Source organism: Uranotaenia lowii, chromosome 2 (assembly GCF_029784155.1).
Source record: "Uranotaenia lowii strain MFRU-FL chromosome 2, ASM2978415v1, whole genome shotgun sequence".
In the NCBI taxonomy this organism is placed as follows: Eukaryota; Metazoa; Arthropoda; class Insecta; order Diptera; family Culicidae; genus Uranotaenia; species Uranotaenia lowii.
In genome coordinates, this window is record NC_073692.1 from 48,759,249 (window position 1) to 48,769,690 (window position 10,442).

General features: G+C 39.2%; 1 protein-coding gene across 3 annotated transcripts in view; it reads right to left on the bottom strand.

The window, feature by feature from the left end:
* Positions 1–8,916: 8,916 nt before the first annotated feature.
* The window catches only part of LOC129744938 (phosphatidylinositol 4-phosphate 5-kinase type-1 beta), a 166,496-nt gene continuing 164,970 nt past the window's right edge, over positions 8,917–10,442 (bottom strand). For all 3 annotated transcript variants that reach the window (XM_055737724.1, XM_055737721.1, XM_055737720.1), the window contains one exon: positions 8,917–9,771. In XM_055737724.1, coding sequence (XP_055593699.1) covers positions 9,760–9,771 — 12 coding nt within the window. In that variant the 3' untranslated portion in view covers positions 8,917–9,759. The remainder of the gene's footprint in view (positions 9,772–10,442) is intronic.

Below are 10,442 nucleotides of genomic sequence, written 5' to 3' on the forward strand. Positions count from 1 at the left end.
ACTCGGAAATTACATTATGTTTAAAAAAATTGTAGGCTATCGATATTTTCAGTATTGGCTCCTCAACTACCATGTGCGTTGAGACAATAAGAAATCAGAGAATGGCGAGTTAATTCTCTCCCATGTAAAGGAAAAACATCGCATCATTGGAAAGACAGAGAAAAATAGAAAGAGAGAAAGCAGGATATCGAAGATCAGTCTATTAACGAATTTTATCGCGAATGGTTAGTTTTTCTGTCATCCGCAAAAAAGGCGGGTGTGTGAAAACGAGGAAAAGTTACGACAGTTAGTTTGTTGTCAATTTTCACACCCCGATCAAGAATGAACTTGACATTCTTCAATGCTGATTCCGAGAGTTGATATTTGAAGTTGACTGTTCACGAGTGAAGTTGATTATTTTACATTTTTTGGCGTTTGTCGTAATTCTATTCAAACGACAGACTGGTGCCGATGTCGTTTTGTAAGGCAAGACAGTCAACAGCGCTAATTTCACATAGGTCATTCACTAGAACTATGAACAGAAGGGGTCCAAGATGACTACCCTGCGGTACTCCAGATGGGGTGTCGAAATTTCGTGATCGCGAATTCCTAATTTTCGTGAAAGAATGTCGGTGCAATAGATATGAGGCGATCCAATCCAGTGACCAAGCTAAAAAAGCTATGCGATCCATCTTTGCAAGGAGAATTCTGTGCAGGCGACGGTCAAACGCTTTTGCAAAGTCAACACTTGACAAACTTTCTCCAGACTATTAATCAGGAAACAAACGTGACACATCAAACCAATAACATTAACCCTAAACTCCCAACCTTCGGGAAGTGGTCTTATCACCTCTTGTCTTACAACTCCGATTCTCAAACTCCCCGTGGTGCTAGCTGGAGGGCGCGCAACCTTAGCGGAGATCGGGTACCCATCCCCGGTGGATGCTATGGTCGCATGCAAACTGAGATAAGGGGCTCCGTACGCGTCTGTTCTCAATGTCAGGGGCATTACGACGGTCCTCCTGCGAGATACTGGGGTTAGCTGCGGACCTTATGAGCCCGTGACTGAAAAACTACAAGCATTGAACAATAAACAAGAAATTTTGGATGGAAATCGGCAAAGACGCACGCGACGAAAAGGGACCAGCGATTGCAAACTTGGAACATGGAACCAAGGTTGCCTAAAAAATTGATGTTTGGAAGAAAAAAAATTTTCTGACTTTCTATGATTTTACCCAAATATTCTGTGACGGTTTTCTGTGATGCTTTTTCCATTGTTTCTGTAAATATTTCTAAAATTCTGTATGCTATGACACAGATTCTGTGAAAAAATTGTTTTAAAATTCTGTTAAATTATAGATTTTTCTGTGATTTCGGCAAACTTGCATGGAACTACCGATCTCAAAATTTCATGGGCAGTAACCACGTGCTCTCCAACGAATTGAAGAGCCGTAAGTTCGACATTATAGTGTGCGAATGTGCCGGTTGAAAATCAAGGGTCGGTTTTTGATTCTCAGCGTAGTTGTGAGCCACAGAGGGCTATTGATGTCAGCAATTTCGGGACTTGTGGACTAACGGATGAAGCTAGCCCTAGGAAGCTTCTAAGCTCGGAGATAGTTGATGGTTCCCTGACTGACGCATCTTATACTTTGAACTTTAGCTTCTTCGATGTGAAAGCCGTCTCGGCCCAACTCGTGGCCTCCGCAACTGTTTTGAGAAGATTTACCAAGCTGGCTGCGTACACCAGGATATCAACAAGGTAGATGATCACGTTTTTTAAACCTCCGCAGAATCGATCCTCAAATTGATGAACTAAATTTCAGCACACAATTGTAAATCAAAACTAGTTTGGCTCCATAAAATCTAAAGCCGTTTAAAATGAAGAAATTACGAAACACAAGATACGCATCATTTCACGCTGGAATATCTCAGGCGCACAGTTCAAGCCGAACATTAATCTGGTGAAACGATACAACCCCGTTTCAGTAAGGATGATCGTAAGATCTCGAGACTCGTTGTATAGTTTTAGATAATAATATGCATAACTCGAGATGAAACAAGCGCTGTGGAGCTTAATTTTCATCTCTTCCCGGTTATTCGCCTTGTTCGGTCCTTGCACAATGACGACCTACCAGGAAACGTTGCCCTTTTGCTCTCGTATGATACCACGTGATTAAATTTCATGTAGTCTGTTGCGCGCACCTTCTCTAAATGCCGCAGGGACGTCATAATAAGCGTTTTAACAGGCGCAACACCTTTGCACTCATCTTTATCTTGATTCCCGGCATAACAGGAAATGCTGTTTTTTTAATGGAATTTTCGCAGTTGTTGGTAGCTAATCTAAAATGAAGCAAATCCATATCACTCGATGTAGATCGACCAAGTAACGAACGTCGATCCTTGCGCACAGATTTCTGCCCTGAACTGAACGCAGCGTGGACTGTTATCGAGTGTTTGGAACTGTGTGCAAATAATTATTTAAAGGCTGTATCGGATGAAGCTTAGCGCGGCCGTAATGAAATTCGTGCTTCAAAAGCATCCAGTTCAACCCGCCGATGACATTCACATCTGCCCCAGAATCAATCAATAATGTCACAGGGGTCGAAGATCCCAAGGAACAATGCATTGATTTTCTGAAACAGTAAATGTTGTTTTACTCTCACAGTTTCGCCTGAAATTGGGTATTCCGAGTGCTATCTCGGTTACGCTTCCGGTACAGCTCGGACGGCCAATTTCCTCGCTGGACGACGGCAACTTCGGAACCACTGAGTCGATTCGTTTTGGCTTCGTATGCTGGACTGCCTGGACTATGAAGTTGATGTCGTAATTGTAAATTTTTGCCGACTTCGTTCGGTCCTTAATACGAAGCCCTTTCAGCAACTGCGCCCTGACGAAACGCTCTTCGTCTACGGGGCTGTAATCGCATAACTTCACCTTTTCTTGCAGTCTGGCGGGTAAGCTATAGCCGACTCCGCACTTCCCTGCTTCATCGCTGGGAACGCCTCATGCTTTGCCGTCATGGATTGAAGGTAACCACGAATATTGTTCACAAAAGTTGCGTTACAATCGGACTCCGCCAGACTAGGTTTCAGTTTTACTGCTCTAACGATGTCTTGAAGCTCTTTCTCCAGGCATAAAAATAAAAGCTTTGATCGTTGCGCTCAGCTAACGACATTCCCCAATTTAATGGCTGGAATGCCGGAGTGGAATTACTTGATGTGGTCCCATCTCACGGCAGCTTGGACACCTTCCACACGTTCACTAGAATTCTGCAGTACACTTCAATTTTCTTCGACGATGGGGCGAGTAATAACACCGGGATTTTCATGTTCGTTCAGCTTATTAGTCAAATCCTCAATCACTTTCAGCAGGCGATCCAGCCCGTTAATTTCCTTTTGTCCGATCGGGGCACGAAAAACACGTGCTTCGATCCATCCAAGTATCATTGTATAGATCAATGCAAAGTCAGCCTATCGACTTTGCTTCTTCTAGACAATAATATGGTGCGGGACAGATGGTCTTGTGCGGCAAGAAGTTTTCTCAAATCACGCTTTTGGCTCATTTTCAACACCTTTCTTGCTTCCTAATCCAATCTATCCGTCTATAATTTTCATTACTTTCATTTGATATTCTTCCTGTTAGAATGCCAAAATGCCATTAATCGTTCAATTAAATAACAATCAAATCATTTCCCAGGCGGTATTCGTACATGATGTTGCTCATTTTCCATTAAAAAGTAACCACATTGCATTTAGAGTCGTTGACTTTTAGTCCAAACCTGCTGAAGCATTCCGCAAACCTGTGTAGAGCATTTTTTGTATGACGAATTGGAAGAAACATCTTTAAATCATCGCCATACACAAGTACGAACACATCAGACAGCACTTCAGGAAACTCGTTCATAACAGTGGTGAAAAAAGGGGTCCCAAGTGACTCCCTAGTGGTACACCACAGTTGACCGAGTAGGTCCTGGATCTCACGTTCTCCTCTCGCTCAACGTATTGCGTTCTTTCGATGAACTATGAGCGAATCCATTGTAGGCAAGTCCCGCTTATTCCATTTCTGCACAGCGTCGACAGAAGAGCGTCTATGTTGATCACATCGAAGGCTTTGGACATGTTTTTTTTTTGTGATGGTCCCACAGGCCCATTTGGGTCCTTCCTCCACCCCATACGCATCTTTAGAAGTGGGAGGGGCAGTTCAAAAGCTCCAGGGTTTGTAGGAGCGTAGCTGCCCACGCATCGGAATCTGACCACTCTATAGATTGGGGAAAGGTTAGTTTCAAAAAATGTACACGCAAAGCGTCACATTTGAATGCCTGGGAATCTACGTTTATAACAACTTCTGAGAGGCCTTTAATGAACGAGGACGACCCGCCAATCATATCGCCTCTTTTCAACTTGGCCAACCAAAAATGATTTGACCATCCTTCGACGAATAGTATGCAGTAGTATGAAGCTGTGTTAGTGTTTTTATTTTGAGTAACCAGTCGGACATCGTCCTGTAGATAGGCAACATCGAGCCCGAAACCGGTCGACAAAAAAGGTAATTTTAAATCCTTTTATGTTAGTAAGAACGTTAAGTGTCGTGTCCTGTAATACGCCGTATATTATATGTGTAGTATAAGTTCTTACGTTGGCACAAAACCACCAAAATGAAGGACAGTTTATCCTTAGGATAATTCATATTTTTTACTTTATTTTATCAATTTCTGTACGATTTATTCGTCTTACTCCCGCGTATGTCCATCACCGTACAATTTCTATCTGATGCTTGGTCAGATCTTCATTACTATTGTATTATCCTTTTTAGGATTATTCCTTTTCTCAAATTATCTGTTTCACGTAATTTATTGCCAGGTTCTTAAAAGTGTTTAAGTTTGGACTGTCTTTGATGCTTCTTGGTAGGTTGTTATACATTTTCAGTCCGTTATAGAACACAGAACGTTTGGTCATCTCTTTTTTAAAGTTTGGTAATCTAAAATCATGTGCTCTTCTTGTATTGTATCCGTGTACATCAATTCCGTACTGCAGACCTGATAGTCTGATAGATAAGCTGGAAGCAATCCTTTAATCATTTTGTAGATAAAAATCACACTGTTATACGCAATCCTCTCTTAACTGACAACCATTGCAGCATATCAAGCATTAAAGTAATAGGAGTATATCGGTTGCATCGTATAACTACTCGCATTATTTTGTTTTGTATTCTTTGCAGTCAATTGGGATGAATAAACCCATTGGGCTTAAAATCCCGGAAAAAAAAATAAAAATTCTTTGCAGCCGCTTTTTTTTTGTGTTTCTGATGCATGAAGCAATATCGTAGCACAATAATCAAAGTGTGGCATAATGACAGGTTTCACGTAAGTTATTTTTGACCAAATTTTTGACGATGTGAGCTATGAAATTTAGTTTTTCGTCGACTTGTACTCCTAAGTATTTAACCTGACGTACTTTTTCGACGACACAACCATCAATTAACAGTTCTGGACAAAATCCAATCTGTCGATTTCCAATAATCATCCAGCTGGTTTTATTTAAATTGAGGCGCAGTTTTCTATGCTTCAAAAACTCTGCAATGTTTTTCAAATCTGAATTTGCCTCTGACATCACGAGCTCTAAGCCTTTACCACTCCAGTAGGAGACGGAATCATCTGCGAACAGTTTAAGGCTACCATGACGTAAGCAATTTTTCATGTCATTGACGTAGAGTATAAATAACAAGGGACCCAATACACTTCCTTGGGGAACCCCTAGACTGTTTTATCTGAATTGAGAGTAAGATGAACCATATTTTGTTCGTTGCATTTTGCTATTCAAGTAATTCTTAAACCAGTTTAAAACCGTACCATTTATACCATATTTCATCAGCACTTTTACAAGTTCTAATCGATCAATCGTCTCGAATGCTTTTTTGAAGTCTAGAAACACAGCCACTGTGTATTTACCGTCTTCAATATTAATTTTCCAATTACGAAGTAGTAGGTTTACAGCAGATTCAGTAGAATGCTGCTTCCTAAATCCTGACTGCTCAGCAATAAAAATGTCTTCACGCTCAATAAAGCGTGAGAATTGCTTTTTGACTGCTAATTCTAGGACCGTTTCTTAGATTTCCAACATAGGTTTATAGGTCGATATGATGAAGCCTCTCGTGCATTCCTCTGTTTTTCAAAAGGAATCACTGTTGAACATTTCCAGGTGTCGGGTACTATCCCTGTTCGAAGACTTGAGTTTATGACATCTCTCAATGGAATTGCTAGTACAGGTAATGAATCTTTGAAAACTTTGAGAGAAACTTTGTCGATACCCGCCGTGGGTTTCATATTGTTCATTATTTCATCAAACTCTTGCCTGCTCATCGTTTCGAATGTGTGAAAGTTTCCACCATTGTGACTTATTTGAATCAAGCAGCAATTATAGCTTGCCGGAATGCTGTCATGAATTTCCATAACGCTATCGATGAAGAAGTCATTGAACTTCTGGGCAATATCAGATTCATCAGTGATTTCAGCTCCGTCAAACAAGATCGAATCAGCTTTAGCACTATTTGAACTTATTAGTCGTTATATCGTTTTCCAGATAAGTTTTCCATTGGATTTGTTTCTCTCTAATTCCTCTTGAAAAGATTGATTTTTTGCTTCCTAAATTTTACGACAGTATTCATTTCTCACTACCGTGTATTTACGTCAACTTCTTTCACATTTCGTTCTTAAAAAGAGTTTATACAGTTTGTCTCTTTGCCTTTTCATTTCACTAAGACTTCTGGAGTACCATTTAGTACCCGTACCAGTACCATTTAGTACCAGTTTTTTACGACAACTTCTCGGCTCCACAAGTGCATTAACACTGTTTTTTAAATAAATCTAAACGTCTTACAGACTCATTAAAGTCTGCGCATTTCAAGGTTGGCATACCTGATTCAAGCAGTTGACGCAATGCATTAGCATTATACCGACTCCAGTCGTTCACAATGTGGTAGCCCTAACGTACGTCTTCGCTATTCCTAAGTCCAACATAAATACTTATTGTTTCATGGTCTGACACGCGAAAATCTTCGAGAATATGTTGTTGGTGTACAGAGCATCGACTTGTAGACCTTCCATCATCCATTGTGAGACTCTTGAGACAAATTCCGTTAAATTCGACACGGTTGATCGCCTTTTAAGGAAGCCATGTTGAACATCTGAAATTTTTGTTGCTATCCACGGGTACATCTGGTCATAAACAATGCTTTCGAAAAGCTTGGGTATAGCTGAAAGGATTGCTACACGACGATAGTTTTCGACGGAGATCCTAGAACCGCATTCACGCATTTTGAAGGAGTGAGTTCATGATTCCATCTGGGCCACATCCTTCGGATTCGTCGAGCATTGAAATTTTACGTCGCACATCTGTCATTGAAGTTGTAAGATCAGGAAAAGTTTCGGCTGGCAGAAGAGACTGCTGACTTGTTCTTAGGGAATCCGAAATATACACACTGCGGAAGAATTCAGCAAAAAGTTCAGAGGCATCTTCCAACGATAAGGCTTTTTTCGAGTTGTATGAAACACCTTTCGGGATTAAGTTCAAGAATATTGTAGCGCAATAATCAAAGTGTGGCATAATACCAGACTTTACGTACATCATTTTTGACCAAAAAGTCAAATATCTGCTTGTCCGACAAAGAACTCCACATTTTATGTCAATCTTCTTAATATTGTAGTCGATGTGAGCTATGAATTTTAACTTTTCATCTATTTGTGAACACTCTCCGATTTTGCGGTTGCCGATGATCATCCGGTTGGTTTAATTGAGAATCTGACACAATTCTTTCTATTTTAGAAGATATGCAATATTTTTTAAATCAGAATTTGCTGAATGCTGAATAACAAGCTCTAAGTCATTTCCACTCCAGTAGGAGACTGAACCATCTGCAAATAGTTTAAGACGACCGCACTGTAAGCATTGTTTCATGTCATTGGTGTACAGTATGAATGACAATGGGCACAAGATACTTCCTTGGGGGACACCTAAGTAATTTTCTCTGTATCGCGAGTAGGATGAACCAAATTTTGTTCTTCGCATTCTGTTATCCAAATACTTCTTAGACCAGTTAAGAACCGTATCATTGATACCAACTCTCACTAGTACATCTGTCAGCAATAACCAATAAATTGTTTCCAATGCTCTCTTAAAATCCAAGAACACAACAACTGTGTAGCTACCTTTTTCAATATTGATCTTAATAGTTTCGAAGTATCAAATTCACAGCAGATTCTGTTGAATGTTATGTTCTAAATCCAGACTACTCTGGAGACTCAATAAGGTGTAAAGATTGCTTTTTTACAGCTAATTCTAGCATTTTTTTTCTTGGATTTTCAACATATTTATCTGTTTTTCCAATGGGAACTACAGTTGAACACTTCCACGTACCACGGTACTATCCCTGTTTGAAGACTTGTGTTTTTAGCATCTCGTTTAGCAAATCTTAGGGAAACATTTTCAATACTCGACGTGGGTCTCATACTGTTCACTATTTTAAAGAACTCTTGGCTATTTAATGATTCAACAGTGATTCAAGCAGCCATTAGAGCTGGCTGGAATACTGTCATGAATTTCCATGACACTATCGATAAAAAGTCAATTAAACTTCTCTGTAATTTCAGATTCATCTGTGATTTCAATTCCGCTAAACGAGATCGAGTCAGATTTGACACCACTTGGATTCATAAATCGTTTAATCGACTTCCATATTAACTTTCCATTAGTTTTGTTTCTTTTCAGCTCTTCTTGAATAGATTTTTTTTTTGCTTCTTTGATTTTACGCGAATACATCTTTGTTATTACGCCCACTTCATTCCCATTTAGTTCTCTCTCCTTACCCTTGGTTGGTGACAATGAGCTTTTATCAGAATTTTCTTTCGCAATTGAAACACAGAAACATGCACACAGTTGCATCGAGTAATTTTACCATTTATTGTTGGAAATGAAACACAATTTCGCTAATATCAACATACTGTGTGGAGGTCCATTTCAGCTACCTATCAGTGTTTTCGAACTTGTTTAGCGCTAGATTGGGATATATTTGGGGTACCTATCAATATTTGGATTATTCTACACGTGTCAATAAATATCTTTTTTACTAGTGATGGCTTGAAATAGCACTGAAATAATCTGTAGCAACCGAACGACGACGATGAACCCAATAATGGCGATAACCGAAAATTTTACAAGTCTTTGGTTAAATTACAATTCATAACAAAAACAAAAGTAATAAATACTGCCCATCATTTGGTTAGGTTAGGTTCTACAACAAATGTATACGAATTTCTATTTATGTACAGTAAAGTCGACTAAGGTTTTGGTTAGCATAAAACGGAATAGATCTATTTACAGAAACTATCTAAATATACAAATATGAAAAGTAAACCATAAATGCACCGTTTCGTTTTAAACCGTAAATAATCATTTTGCTTTGAGTTTGTGCCGACGACGTTTCGTCGGTCAGCTTTTCGAGACGTTTCCAAGGGCTCTGCTTTGCTGATGTTTGTGTTAATAGTTTTAACGTTTTTTCCTGTTTGTTATCTTCAGTATGTACAATTAGTGGAAAATCTAGAATTTACAATTACTTTGCCAGCCATTCACGCAGCAGCAAAGACGCCCGGGTTTGTGTTGATTATGTTTTGCTGAATTGCTTGCTAGTGTTAGTGGCCCATTTGCTTTTGCTACACCTGGCCGCCTACTACGACTACTAGGCTACTACAACGGTAGAATTTTGGAGGGAGAAGGTTAGTGCTACGAGTTACAGGTGTGTCTGCAAGAAGAGAAAAGAAATAGTAAGTAAACAAATTCCGCATCAGTGTACCTATTTTTATTTTTTATTTTTTTTGGTCAGTTGGGGTTGGTGAAACAATAACAAAACAAAAACTCAAACTAACAAACATAAAAACAAAAACAATTGGGAATTGAAGAAAGCTTAAACAAAAAAAAACACACCACACAGTGCGAGTGGAAGCACGAATTGATTTGAGAGATTGGAACAAAGTTTTGAGAGAGAGAAAAAAAAGAAGATAAACAATAGAGACACAACAAAGGGCGTTTCGTTTGGATTTTTTTCTCTTCTTCATCTTTATTTTGGTTTTTTTTTGTTTTAGAGGGGGGTAGTCTTACAACCACTTGTGGTGATACATTCAGATGTATGATATATGTTTTGCTTATGCTCTTACTGAATGAACTTCGACGTTTTTTTAGTCTCACTTTTTTATAACAACAGTTGAAATCGTTTGCATTAGAACAGTGTTGCCAATGTGTTTTGTTCTCTCTTCTCTTGCCTTATACCGTTTGTATGCGTGTGTGTGTCTTTTTTCTAATGATTTCGCGTTCATATTTGGTTTGGTTTTGATTATAAGGTTCACCAGACCTAAATTGATGTAAGCACATACACAGAAAACTCAATAAATAGGCGTTTTTGTTCGATTTATGTCG